Source organism: Ursus arctos, unplaced genomic scaffold (assembly GCF_023065955.2).
Source record: "Ursus arctos isolate Adak ecotype North America unplaced genomic scaffold, UrsArc2.0 scaffold_3, whole genome shotgun sequence".
Lineage (NCBI taxonomy): Eukaryota > Metazoa > Chordata > Mammalia > Carnivora > Ursidae > Ursus > Ursus arctos.
Genome location: NW_026622985.1, coordinates 32,481,178 through 32,496,352, shown reverse-complemented (window position 1 = coordinate 32,496,352; position 15,175 = coordinate 32,481,178). Strand labels below are relative to the sequence as shown.

Here is a 15,175-nt window from a genome sequence, read left to right as displayed (position 1 = left end):
CCACTGAGATTATGATGCTAGATTTAAAAAATAAAAGCAGGCATTTTATGGACTCTTATGGGTTGACTGTTTGCTTCCCTCAAAATTCGTTATGTTGAAACCCTATTCCCCAATGTGATAGTATTTGGAGGTGGGACGTTGGGGAGATAATGAGGTTTAGATTCTGTCATTACTACGGGACCCTCATGATGGGATTATTGCCCTTAGGAGAAGAGAGATCTCTGTCTACCCCCATGGGAGCCATGGGAGCACACAGCAAGAGGCAGCTGGCTGTCTATAGGCCAGGAAGCAGGATCAGGAACTGAATCTGCTGCTACCTTGATCTTGAACTTCCCAGGCCCCAGAACTATAAGTCTATGGTATTTTGTTATAGTAGCCCAAGCAGAGGAAGACATTGACTACTATGCAATATCATCAAGCTATTCATCAATTAAAAACAAACTGTGTAGGTCAAAAGCAAAGCACATGCTGTAGACACGAGTAAATCCTTGTTTTTCTCAACTCTATTTTACAATTCTAATATATTTCATTATTTTAAAAATGTGTATTTCACTATTTTCACTATTTTCAGTATTCCTCCAGATCCGGGTTTCTCAACTTTGGCACTTTGGAGCAGATAATCCTTGTTGTCAGGAGTTGTCCTGTGCATTGTAAAATGTTTAGTAGCCTCTCTGGGCTCTACTCACTAAATATCCATAATAACTCTACACATCAGTCATGACAATAAAAATTGTGTTCAGATATTGTCAGATATCTGCTGGGGGGCAAAACTGGCCCCTGTTGAGAATCACAGCTCTAGAAACTAATGTGTAGTTACCTCCTGAAATAATTTTTTTTTTTTAAAGATTTTATTTATTTATGTGACAGAGAGACAGCCAGCGAGAGAGGGAACACAGCAGGGAGAGTGGGAGAGGAAGAAGCAGGCCCACAGCGGAAGAGCCTGACGTGGGACTCGATCCTGGATCGCCAGGATCACGCCCTGAGCCGAAGGCAGACGCTTTTAACGACTGCGCCACCCAGGCGCCCCACCTCCTGAAATAATTACCTTATCTGCACATCTTTTTTACTCCTTTACATTGCGTTTAGTTAAAAGACAGCAAGAATAGTGTGTTTTGTTTCAACAACAAAGGCAGTGAGATTTTATGTGCACTGTAAGAAGACTGATAGGAATAGATGTATGAGAAGGATGGCAAAAAGGATGAACTCAACATAAAAAGTGTGGAACAACTCTGAGGAGTTTTCATATGAATAGAAATGTGAAGACCATGGATTGCGTGTTCCTCATGCTGCATTCCACCATTCCCAATAACCATGGCAGAATTTTAAGTTTATCTACTTCTTTCCCTTCCTGTAGATATTTTTTGTTTTGGGAAAAATATGGGTGTTAAACCTACTTACTTCTTAGAAAAAGTATGACAACTGAATTAAGTGTTGAGATATTGCCATTTGGGTTAATCCCTACTTGAGTGTGTAAACTCATTACAGTGGATCTATTATTATACAGGAAAGCAAAATAAATATAAACATGAACAAAAGCCTAACAGTTCCTTACAATCTAATAAACTTGAACATTATTAAAAAAAAAAAAAACAAACTCTATTCATTCCAGGGGAACACTTTTGAGATATTTTTTAAAACAAAAATATCCACTTAACCTGATTTCATGAGTAGCAAGAACAGGGCTCAGTGGCCAATGAGATTCTTGTATTTATGAGCCATTTCTTCAGGAGGCAGAAGGCAGAATGGCCAACATATCAATGTGGTTTGTTCCATTATACCTTCTTGTTCCACTCAGCTTCTGTTGATCGGTACTCACTGTGAAGATCAGTTACAAAGGGCTGTGTTCGTTGGCTTTTCATCTGATATTTAAAAAGGCTAGCACTGCAGCGGGATACTTTTAATGCTGGACCAGTGACCACCACAGAAGCTTTCGCTGTATTTTGGGAGTACAATTTAATCCATGAATCAGAGTGACCCATCATCTCAGCTTGTATAGGACTCTCCTGGTTTGACCACAGAAAGTCCAAGAAACCCCTCAGTCCTGGGGAAGCCTAATAAACAAACTCATCTTATCTGAGTTTTAAGTTTTTGACAGAGGATTTATTGAAGTTAACTTAAAATAAAGTAAGTGTTTTCCAAGAGCTGGAAAGATAAGGTCAAGAAGAATCTCTAAATCTACTTTTAAGAGAAAAAAATCCTTCTAACAATCAGGTAGCACTTGGCATTTGGAATATGCATTTAACTAGCCTATATGACTTCCAGGTATTTGCTGCTGTGTTTGTGAAGATGAGCATTTCAAGGGCAGCAGAACAATCTGTCTCCGAGTGCTTCATTTAAGCAAGGACACGCTGCCAACTTGAAAGGAAATGAAGGCCACACTTTGTCTATGGGGGGATCCTGCAGTTATTCCCCTGCAAATTTAATTCAAACAGGTATTGAGATCTGAAACATGGAGATACCCACAAATTAGAGGATACTTGGTTTTTAAAAAGGAAAGAAAAGAAATCCAGGCCACAAAGAACTATCTCAAAGCAGCAATAGTGGCTCCTTTTCATATTCATCACTGTATTCCTAGGAACATGTTTTGAAAGTCTGTACTGTGAATAAAATTTCTTAAGATCATCATAGGGAAAATGCATTATTATAAATTTTAAAACTTAAAATTGTCCCCAAGTCAATTTTATTTAAAAAATAGCATATGTGTGTAAAATGTGCAAAATTAGTGCTATTCCAATACTTGATTTTTTAAATTACTAGTTATACAAATATGCCATTCAACTAGTTTGATTATTCCTTTAGAAAATGCAGTGTTATCTGAATTATCACTCAAAAATAGACCTCTTTAAAATATCACCATCTTAAAATAAAAGGATTTAGAGAAATCTCTATTGGAAAATATCTTTTTTTTTCAAGCAATTTAAGAATCTGCTTGACTTATAAGACTGATAACCCTCAGAATATTTAATATATGTTAACTGTAGGATGTGCTTATAGATTGTACTTGAGCCAATTCACTACATGAGAAAGATTTCTGTGAGAAATCCTCTTATTTGACCTGTTACTTGGGTCCCAAACCAACTTGTAAACAAACATCTCCAACAGGAGACTCTTAAACAGGAACTTGGTTCTGTAATGGAGTAGAGACAGCCATCACCACAGATCATTGACACTACTTAAGAAAATTGGTCTAGAGTCTACCTGTCTTTTAGTCACTAGGTTCCAAATAAGCTATTTTGTTACCGTAATTGTTATGGTTTAATAAATCCATTGTCAAAAGCTATGACCAAAGTGAATAGAAATATTTAAGCCCAAAAAGTTTAAGGAAATTGAGTCACTCAATTGAAGCTCAACTACTGTTTTTCAAATTCTAAGGGCTATTAGCATATGCCAACATTTCAAAATACAGGTGTAAGTCTTAGGAGTCACCCCAAAAAACACTTTACCTTTTTTGGCACATACCTGTTAAGACCTCATTTCAAATGTAAGGGCCTTAAAATAAAAGCCTTGAATTTAAGGTAGTATTGCAATTCCTTTTTAGTAATGAAACTGGTGAATTCTTATATGTAGTCCACATCTTATTTTGGCTCCTACAGATTAATACTGCAAGACTTTGAAATTACTATATTCTGTGAAGTATTCAATAACTGTATCACTAGCGTCCACCTCAAGACATATGTAATGACCACATTTTGATTCCTATCTCTCACGCCCCAGTTACACAGTGCTATAATCAGAAATGTATCAGAGATACCCAATATAATACCACTGGTTTCAATTAATTGCATGTGCATTACATAAAATGTGGCTTATAGCCAACTGACAGATTAAAAAACAATGAAGGTAAGAGCAGCTGGAGTTGAACACAAACACACACACCCTGAAAATATGGCATCTTTTAAAAAAACAAAAAATTTTTGAAGATTAAAACATGGTATCAGTGAAAGTGATCTGAAGCCACCCGAGTCCTAAAATGGTTTGTGGTTTAGGCAATTTTTTTCTTAATTGGCCAGCAACTCTTCACTGTGGTCTCCTTTCGTAGTTAAATGCTGGACTATAGGAATGATGTAACTACAGCAAGAGCCTTCATTGCTTGGTCGAGACGAAAGGACCAGAACTGTAAACCCAGGCTGACAAGTGACTACCCCAGACAAACTGAAAAATCTGGTCCAGCTGTTTTGCGTATGTTTGACACAGGCTAGCTCTGAGATTAAAAATATGAGTTTCTGCTCCTACAAAGTTTAAATGAAAAATGGCTTTTTTTTTTTCTTAAAGAGCATCAGAAGGCTTTCATTCTCTGTATACATTTACTATAAAAGCTGAATCAAGCACACCGTGAGGGGGGAAATTGACTCCAACTGATAGCTGGTTAAATAAAAAAATAGGCAAACACCAAACCATCTGAAAATAGGGTTTGTCATAGAAACAGCATGCTAATGGGACCATATTCCAGGTACCTGCATGGTTTTCCAGGAAAGTCTTGTTTGCCACTAGTACCAAAAGGAACAAAAGAATACATTGGCTTTCTATATTGTACACAATTTTAAATAAGTTGTTTCCTAAAAACAAAGCCTGATGGTGACTTAAAAATGTCCCTTAAGGCTATTTAAATCCAGCATTATAAAACCTTTCTGCATTAGATATATAGTTACATCATAATAAGAATGCCCACAATAAGAGTGCCCTATATTTATTTCTTGGATTGACATTAATAATCGTAAATTTTTTTTTCCCAGAAATTATCTGATTGAAATACCTAAAAAGGAGACATGTTTTAATTTGGTCTAAGAATTGTTTTTTTAAAACGTCTACACAATAAAACCTTTTCAGATATCTACTATAATAGATTAATGAAACAAAGAAAAAATACCATAAAATTGCATCTTGCTACTTAAAATTGAATGCTGTATCTTCAATTAGATTTAATTTTTTCATTTGCCTTAAATAACAAAAATTACTTAAAGACAATTAATTGTGTTATAACCACGAAAGTAACTCAATTGTATCAATGGTCTTCATTTTAGTTCCTTGCAATTTTATCACAAAATACTTTCACGGGAAAATTTAATATAAATATTTTTAGTTTGTAAAGGAATAAGAGACTTGTTTTTCAAAGGTATTTGAGGTCTTCCATCTGGCATTTTCCATTTCTCATAACCTTATTTCCATATTGTAAAATATATAAGTAAACTTTGTACCTCTATTTTATAAAAATTGTGTGTGTATACTTATGTATATATGTATATATAGATATGATATAGATACACATACATATGTATATATCTATATATACACACTACATATATTCACACACACACACACACACACATAGATATAAATTCTGACCAAGAGTAGACCAACTAGATAATTTCTCTGGAAAAGGTTCCTTGAACAATATAAAAATGGGGTCTTCCGAAGCAAACTACAAAAACCACCTTAAACACCCAACTACTGTTTAAAATGCTAATAAACACACAGTCAACCATTTATTAATTACCTATTTATGGTTTTGGAATATCCAAGATTATGAAAAAGACAATACCTCAAAAAAGTTGTGACCAAGGTGGTGCCTGATGATTTAAATAAACCTCAATATTATAAAGTCATGTAAATTTACCCCTTGAAAGGAAAAAAAAAAAAAGCTTTAATATTAAAATTAGAGTTCTCTTTTTAATTATCCTCTTTGAGTAAAGAAATAATTTGGAAACTTCTATTTTATATTGTTACTGTCATGAAAGCAGATGTTGTTTAGGAACTTGGCAATGCCAGTCACAACACTGCAAGTAGGACACTTATTTAAGGGCTGGTCTGAATGTTTAAGGATAGACTTTTCATTGAATTCCTGAATTTATATACTTTGGGACTGACTATGAGACACTATAAAATGCAAAGATAGTTCAGACAGTTCCAGCTCTATTATTTTCAGGCACAAAAACCATATAATTTTGTACAAAACTTTGATTTTTTATTTGTGAAATTAAAAATATGGTATTTTATATATATAAACTTCTATTCCTCTATAAATATAGATGATTTTGTGATAGTGAACAGAATAAATGCATACCAAATCCAAAGACCACTGTCATTTTAGGGTATGACAGACATAGACAAATTTAGGTCCTAAGTACTGGCATTTTGATAAACTCTTAAAATTTAAAACAACACAATCAGGAGGATTGCTTTCCTCCTCTTTTTTACAGAGAACTAAAGTGAATATTTTTTAAATGGCTTTGAAAGATTTACATTTGACACATTTCTGTAAATCCAAAAAGGAGCACACAGGATTCAATGCAGGAGAACTGCACACACTTTCCCTTTACCATGCATGCCCATGTTTTGTTTATTTCAGGAGCTAACCCCATCAATTATTCCACTCCTTTACCTCCTGGAATCTTACAAGGTTATTTTTAGTGATGTGGATTGTTCCTCCCTCAGAATGCATTGCTGAATCATCATCATCATATGTTGCAAGTGTACAGCTTTTACATTTTAAAGTTTCTGATATATGTCTAATTATTATTTGATTAAAAATAAGAAAGGATTGCTTCATTTTGAGGAAGTCTATTACACTGAAATCTCCTTCAAGTTTTCCTATTCAGCTTATATCCTGCTCTCCTGTTAAGGAAAGCAGAGACGAACTCCTTAACAAAGCTTTCCAGGTGACCTAATGTTTCCATTTTACAGAAAGGTAAAATCTAAATGTGGGCTGTCTCAGTCCTAGAGGCAGTTTGCCAGGCATCGGTATGCAATTAGAATTAACATTTTATAACCCCCTTCTTCAGTCTCTCCCAACCCACACAAAGCTTCCTGCCTCTTCCCAAATCTCAGCAACCACATCTTTCCATGACGCCGGCCAAACCCATACCAGGTTTTAGACACTAGAGAATGAAATGAGCTCATCCACCAAAAATTAGACTTGAAAAAGTTTGGCATGGGTTATCCCACTCACCCTCTAACCAACTTAGGTGGAAGGAGGGAGTGCCTGGGCTTTGGGAGACCAGTGTGGAGGGAGGCTGGGACTGCCACAGCCCATATCCGTGGGCCTCCTCGAAACTCGGGAGAAGATTCTCGAGAGTGAAAAATTCAGTTTCAAATAGTCAAAGGGACAAGGCCTTCACAATCTGCCCCCCTCCCTCCACAAGGGCACACCTGATATGGGCAGAGGCCTACCCCCGGATTTGGAAGCTCCGTGGAGTTCTGTATCTAAAGAGCCCTGACCCCAAGCAACGAAGGGAAAGAGGGGAGTAGAAAGAGGAGGCGGGAAGTGACCTGGGCCGCTCAGCCCCAGACGCATCCGACAGCCGACAGCCGCAGGGAGGGGCGCGCCCCAACAAGCGAGAGCACCGCGAGCTCCGGTTTTACCTCTGCAGTACTTTGAAAAGGGAAAGAAAGAAAAGACGCAAATGGTTAAACGGCCCCAAATAATTAAAATTTAAACAAAACAAAAACAAAAAAAAAAAAGGGGAAGAGAAAGAAAAAAGAAAAACGCGTGATCGGTCGTCATTTAAATACAAATATACTTACAAAAATCTTACACAGGCTATTTACAATCATAAAAGCGTACAGTCCTGGTACCAGAGTGTTAGAACGAGAGAGAGAGAGAGAGAGAGAGAGAGAGAGAGAGAAGAGAGGTCTATCCCCCCTGCTGTGGTTGGGCCCTCCAGTCCGTTTGCCCCCAGGGACAGAAGCTTTTGCAGGACCTGTGTTGTTAAAAGGAGACTGAGAAAAGTGAATGGCTAGTGAGGAAGCCTCAAGTTCCCAGGTGTGGCAAGGTTTCCACGGGGCCAGCTTTACAGGGGTGGCTGGGACGACGAAGCCGACGGCTGGGAATGGGCTGAGACGGGGGTCTCAGACGGTGGTCTCTCCCTGTTTGGTGTTGGTGAGCCTGGTATAGAACTTCCTCCAGGAGTTGAGGGTCTTGCCGGACCAGATCCAGAAACCTGACGTGATGCCCACGATCAGCGTCATAAGGTACTTGATCATGAAGACTGTGAAGTCTGGGCTCATGGGCGGGTGCGGCGGGGCGCCTCCACCCGCCTGGAGGTGGGGGCAGGGGATGGCATAGCTCTTGCAGCTCTGGGCCACCCAGCTGCGCTCCCACTGGTCCCGGAAGGCCTGCTCATAGAAGTAGCAGGCGATGACGATAGTGGCTGGCACCGTGTAAAGCACGCTGAAAACGCCGATGCGCACCATGAGCTTCTCCAGCTTCTCCGTCTTGGTGCCGTCGTGCTTCATGATGGTGCGAATGCGGAAGAGGGACACAAAGCCAGCCAGCAGGAAAGACGTGCCGATGAACAGGTACACGAAGAGTGGCGCCAGCACGAAGCCCCGCAGCGCGTCCACGTTGTTGAGCCCCACGAAGCATACCCCGCTCAGCACGTCGCCATCTACCTGGCCCAGCGCCAGGATGGTGATGGTCTTGATGGCCGGCACGGCCCAGGCGGCCAGGTGAAAATATTGCGAGTTAGCCTCGATGGCTTCGTGACCCCACTTCATGCCCGCTGCCAGGAACCAGGTGAGAGACAGAATCACCCACCAGATGGAGCTGGCCATGCTAAAGAAGTAGAGCATCATGAAGAGGATGGTGCAGCCCTCCTTCTTCGTGCCCTGCGCCACTGTGCGCGCCCCATCCTCGGAGAACTTGTCGTTACACACCACTCGGTCCTCCAGCAGGAAGCCGGCGATGTAGGCCACGGCCACTGCCGTGTAGCAGCCAGACAGGAAGATGATGGGCCGCTCCGGGTAGCTGAAGCGCCGCATGTCCACCAGGTACGTGAGCACCGTGAAGAGCGTGGAGGCGCAGCAGAGCACTGACCAGATGCCGATCCAGGTGCGCGAGAAGCGCAGCTCTTCCGGCCCAAAGTACATGAGCCCGTACACCTTGGTCGGCTCACAGGGCGCACCGCAGTCTTTCTCCCCCAGGAAGTGGTAGTTAAGGTAGGAGGGCACCTTGAGGGCGCGCGGGCACGAGAACTTGCCTCGCTCCGACGAGCCGGCGCCCCCCGGAAAGCCGCCGCCACGGTGCCCCCCGCCACCGTGCTGAGGGTTGCTGGTCCAGAACTCCGGCAGCAACGAGGGCGTCGGGGTGCCCTTGTCCGACGTGTTCTGGCCCACGCACAGCTCGCCGGCGCCGTGCACCGGGAACTTCTCGCACTTGAGCGTGTCGGGCCACTGGAAGCCGAACTTGTTCATGAGCGCCTCGCAGCCCTGGCGCGCGCGCTCACACAGGGAGCGGCAGGGCGGCAGAGCCTGCTCCAGCACGGTGCACACGGGCGCGTACATGGAGCACAGGAAGAATTTGAGTTCCGCGGAGCACTGCACCTTCACCAAGGGGTAGAACTGGTGCACCTCGAGGCCCGCATCCTCTTGGTTCGTGTGGCCCAAAAGGTTGGGCATGATGGTCTGGTTGTACGCAATGTCCGTGCACAGCGGGATGGAGATGGGCTGGCAGTAGCCGTGGTCCGGGATAGAGATGCCCCTCTCGCCGTTGTACTGTTGTCCGCTCTGCTGCTGCTGAGGCGGCGGCGGCGGGGGCTGCTGCCCCGGCCCGGGCCCCTGGCCCGGCCCCTGGCCCACCGCCTGTCCTCGGACCCCCAGCAGCAGCGGAGCCTCCAGCAGCCAAAGCAGTAGCAGGAGCCGGCGCGCCAAGCGTCCAGAGTCAGCTGGGGGGCGGCGACGGCTGCCCGCGTCCCCGCTCCCCTCCGCCACCCGTCCAGCCGGGAGCGCCCCGGCATAAAGTTCCCAGCTCGCGCGGCCGCCGGCGGCCCGGGACTTCTTAGGCGCCTCCTCTTCAGCCATACTTTCTCGGCTCCTTTCTTGGCGCCGCCCGGCTGAGGCTGGCAGTGGCGCAGCCGGCGGCGGCTCCCCCTGCGACCGGGGAGATTTCCTCCGCGCCGGTGCCCTCCGTCGAGCCCGAGCCGCGCTCAGCCCGCTCACCCAGCTCCTGCTCCGCGTCCCGCAGCCGCCGCCGCCGCGGAAACTTGCGATTCATGAAGCGTGGGCGGCGGGGAGAGCCCGGGTGGCTCCGGCGCGCCGGGGTCGCGTCCCGCCTTCCTGGCCCTTGGCTCGCTGGTTCCCGGCTGGCGGCGCAGCGCTAGTGGCCGCTGCCGCGTAGAGCGCGCAACTCTCCGCAACCCAGCGGCCTCGACTCCCCCCTGCGCCTCCGCCTCCCTCTCCGCCGCCGCCGCCTGACCATTTGTGTCAATCCCTCAACTCGCTCGCTCTCCTCTCTCGCGCGCGCCCTCAGACCGGTTTCCAGGCGCCCCGCAGTCTGTCTTTCACCAGGAGGGAGGAGCCTTGAAACCGACGCGGAACTGGAGGCTCAGGGACCGTCGCCCAATCGCGGCACTGGCTTCCCGGCGCAAAGGGCGCCCGCTGCCTGCCTCCCTGAGCGAAAGTCGGCGGCAGGCGGGAGGAGGCGGGGGCGGGAGGAGGAGGAAGTAGTAGTGGTGGCAGAGGCACGGCTCAGGCACAAAGACTGGGTTTGCTATGAAGCGGGACAGGCTTGGTTGCTTTTCCTTTTGCGGAAGAAAGGGCGAGGACTAGTAGGAGAATGGTCCCATATGCTGTTGGAGATAATGAATAGGAGTCGGCGGACCCCGGGACTTAGCTTTTCTTTTCTTTTATCCATTTTCATGTTTAAAAATCCTGCTCTTAACGCTGGTTACAAACAGCAAACCGAGCGCAGCGATCAGAACAGATGCCTTTGACTTAAGGAGCGCACGGCTTCCTTTGAGTTTATGTCTGTCGAGGTTTTGTTTAAAATATTACTCTAATAAGTCCTAGAGCTCTCAGCCTGGGCTTGGCGGGCTTTGGACGCGCCATTTCCCCAAGGAGAAGTTCACGGGATCGCTGTCAAATGAAGAACAACAAAACACAAACTTTGACGGAATTGAAAAAGTAAAACCAGATGCGCCGTCCGCTACTATTATTATCCTTCTTGTAGTCCTTTTTCTCCTCTTTAATCAAGTCAGAAACAGAAGCAAAGGGAGAGTATCTACTAAATATTTAGAGAGAAAATCTTGAGAACTCGACGACCTCTCTTCGGGAGCGTCCTCGCTGCCCGGGATCGCAGAAGTGCCTCGGACCGGAGCAGAAGCTTCGCTGGCGAACAGCCTGGGCTGTTGGGGAGCTATTAGGAGCCTTCCAAAACCCATGGCGCAGGGGCCACTCCTGGGAGTGTCAGACCTGGGCCAGTTAGGAGCCACAGGCTGGGCTATGTTCGTCTTCCACCGGTCTGCGGACCTGGGGATGCCAGTTTAACAATACAGCGAAGTCTGAAAGCAAAAGAGCTAACTGCACATTCCCTTCCTAATTCCAAAGAACACAACCCATCTCAGCCTGCTTACATTGTTGTTGCTTTCTGCGCACGGTTTTTTTTTTTTTTTTTTTTTAATGATGCTTTAACGAGGTGACTCATTTTTATCAAGAAAGTGTCATTCTATTATTAATTCTACCTAGTATTTGTTGGCCTATGATGAGACTCTCGGGATACTTTTCTACAGTTATTTTCTACCTTTTGTTTATCCACTCATTTGTTTAATACACATTTAGGAAGCACATCTTATGCTATAAGCGATCAATATTAAGTAGCAGAATACAAAGATGTATAAGACATGGCCCTGCCTTACAGGAGGGCAAAGTGCAGTGGGGCATAGAAAGGTAGATCAGTTATACTGTCATCCATCTCAAAGCTGAATGAGCATGGCAGACACAGCCAGCCAGTGGATAAGGGTAAGAAGTGTTCTGACAGAGAGATGGGTGGAAGGTGCAAAAGACAGAAGCTCTGAAGGACTTAAATTGCTGAAGGAAGTGGGAGTGAGGAGTCAGTGTGGCTGAGATATCATAAGGAAGGCAGGAGAAATTTTTAGTCCATACTAAAAAGTTTGGGCTGAACAATATACAGACAATAGGGAGCTATTAAGGGTCACTTTCTCCCACACACACTGGGTGGGGTGGGGGGTTGGGGGTGGCTTCAGAATGACTGAAAGATGGAACCTGGGACATGCCATCACTGGGAAGCTTGAACATTAGACATAAAGGTCACTACTTGAGATGGGTGATACTTGTACCACATACAAACAGGGCACTGTGAATTTCATCACCAAGCATGCTGGTGTCTTGGTGCCTTGGTCATGGTGGTATATATTCATAAAATATATATTTGTTTTAAAGTATTTCTGGGTTCCTAGTTTTTTTTTTTTTTTAAGAAAATGCAACAGGTACTAAATGCACAACTGGTATCACATGTGAGTGTATGTATGTATATTGACGATAATTCATAAAAATTTTTGATATTGAAAAAGAGGTGCTCTATGAGGTGCTCTGAGCACTAACAGTCCATAAACTGTTCATTTTACCTTCCGGCATCCTGGCCTACCAGTCTCCCAGGGACACTTTTTCTCTAGCCTTCTGCCCTGATACTCATTCTTCTGCTGATAGTATCCCATGCTTAGAAACTTTACCAAGACATATTCCTTCTACCATCCCTCTCTTGTAAAGACCTACCTATCTTGTGTTCCATTCTCTCAAGGTCATTCTTGGTGACTGGCTGGGTGAAAAGTAAATTTATTCTAATGTGTTAGTAGTTACCAAGAAGCATCACATGCATTAAGCATCCCCCAACACCACTGCTCCAAACCGTGTTCTCCCCCATTGTATGGGGTACAGGGAATAAGGCAGAGTGTTCAGTTCTGTTCCTCAGAGTAGGTGACACTCTCCTGCTTCAAAAGTTCTATTGAAATTCTTGAGCTTATTTTACCTTACACTAGACCGTGAAGTTTACTAGGGAGGAGGCTCAGAAATGCTATCAGAGCTAAAAGAGAAAGGGTTGGGGGAGAGGAAAAAAGGCTTTCCTGCCAGATCATGGAACTAGAAGGACCTAAAGACATCACCTAGGAACTAGATGATTACCTCCTGTTCACAATGAAAAATACTAGACCCAGAAAAAAATACTAGACCCAGAAATGTAAAGGGACGAACTTCAGATAAATGGCCTGGTTTGGTTTGAATTTCATCAGATGCTGATTTTAGCCCTTTCTATGTTCTTTTGAGTAGTTATCATTCTTTTAATTTTTTAAAGTCAGTTTTTGTAGTTCTCTCTCAATTGATTGTATGAAAAAAGACCTTGTAAAACTAAAAAAGAAATCTTTTCCTGAGAGTTGTCTTCCAAAGTTAAAAAATAAAAATAAAAAACAACCTAGATTTCCTATTTATTTTACACCAATCCAATACTTCATTTATTCAACCTATGTGGAATAGAGGAAGCCATTAAAATCAAGAACAGTTCAGAGTTGGAACTAATGACAATTAATATTATGGAAAGTCTTCTGGGGAGGTGATGCAGGCTGTGGATAACAAAATGCTGGAAGAGAAATATGAGCAGCATATTTTTACTTCAATCTAAAATATATTATTTTCTCAGGATGTGGAAAAGTTTGAGATCCACAGATAAAAAAATGACTAAATAAGTATGAACTATTATGAACTTTGTAATAAAAATATTTCAATTAGGCAAGAACTGTAAACATAACCCAGTTTGCTCCTTGATATTGGTCTTTAAGCTTCAGACTCTGTCAAGTTTTCTTATATCAAAGATCTTGTTTTATCAGGCCTTTACGAAATCTTCTGAAGTTTCTCCAGACTGCTAATGTCCGGCTGAACGTGGATAATTACCAGGGCTGAGATCCTGTTCCAATTACATACAGTTGAGTGCATATGGACATAGAAGCAGTTAGGTGAATACTCCACACGCAACCTGGCGGAACTTGAACTTTTAGGTGAGTTGTTTTGTTGCTGGCTTGTGGGTGGCCGGCTTGAAGTATCTTTGTTGAATAACAGAGATTATAACACCGGCTAAGACTATATTTTAGAGCACCGATCATATGTATCTGGCATTGTTTTTCTTAAGGAACACTAGCGACACTACCTTTTGTCACTTAAATTTTACCACTCTATGAGGTAAGGTACTAATGATTATCTTCTTTTAATAGATGAAGAGTCTAATGCTTAAAGTAGTTAAGCAACATATCTAAGGTTCTGTAGCCAGTAAGTACCAGAGTAGGCCTGTGTCTGACCAAAGTCTATGGACTTCCGTTGAGTAACAGAATGTGAACACGTCTACTCCTAAAAATTACAAAAGACAATGAGGTTTCTGAGACGTGCAGATCATGGTGATTCCTCAGTATTTAACATAGTTTTCTACACCAGGATAATAGGGGTAACACCGCTGGGACTCAAAATGTAAACATTTTGTTTAACATTCGTCCGCTGTGGAATGCAGTTTGAGAAATGCTGGGTTAGACCTAATATAGTTTGAAACTATAAGATTGGACTTTCCACTTCTGTATCACTTTTGTCTGTCGGGAGTTCACTCTTTTCTTTGAATTCCTAGTGAAGGGACATTGATTGGTTAGGGAGATGATAGTGACAGAGAAAACTCAGACTATGCTCTTCCCTCCTACCTGGGAGGCATCACCTAGGAGTCTATCATACTGCCTTTGCAGAGACACTGGAGGTTAGAGATGCTGCCTAAACTTTCACACTAGATCTTTACCTTATTCCTTCTTGAATTTCCAACCCAGGAATTTCTGCATAAGCTAATACTTATCTTCCCAAACATCTGTATTCTTTTGCAACAATTCTAAAACTAAGTGGCTTTTCTTTGTTCTTTTTTTTCCCTTCATTCTTACACAAATCTGTTCTTGACATGGTGGGATAATTTTTGGATTCATTTATACACAGAACCTCAATTTATAAACTCTCTTTGAAAGGTCCATCTTTAAAAAATACATATATTGCTTTTCCTAAAACAACTTATCAAAAGAGACAATCAGTTTGATTATCTTGACTTTTATCTTATAGGGCACTTATAGCTGATTCATAGTAAGATCCTAAGCTGACTTATCTTTTGAGAGTCAGCCATAATTTGTTAGAATACACATTTTAAACATGGTAAGACTAAAAAATTTAATATAGATGGGTATATTTAGTAGGTCTAAATATGAATCATGGATTATTTGTACATAAATCTCACAAAACTCATTTTTCAAAAATAGAAGTATAGACGGAAAGAGAGATCACCATCACTGAATTATCATCAAAGGGGTAGGATAATAATTACCCAGATTTGTCCTGTAAGTCAAAGATTAAACTATAAAAGAAGACTTTGCTAAATATA

At 42.8% G+C, this 15,175-nt stretch overlaps 1 protein-coding gene across 1 annotated transcript; it reads right to left on the bottom strand.

Moving 5' to 3' along the window:
• Positions 1–5,940: 5,940 nt before the first annotated feature.
• On the bottom strand, positions 5,941–10,412 carry FZD1 (frizzled class receptor 1). The gene has a single exon (XM_048212874.2). The coding sequence runs from the start codon at positions 9,793–9,795 to the stop codon at positions 7,846–7,848; it is 1,950 nt and encodes a 649-aa protein (XP_048068831.1). The 5' UTR covers positions 9,796–10,412; the 3' UTR covers positions 5,941–7,845.
• Between the last annotated feature and the right edge of the window lie 4,763 nt (positions 10,413–15,175).

Bases quoted from the DNA above. Each gene is read 5' to 3' on its own strand.
- FZD1 (XM_048212874.2), bottom strand. From the start codon at position 9,795: ATGGCTGAAGAGGAGGCGCCTAAGAAGTCCCGGGCCGCCGGCGGCCGC.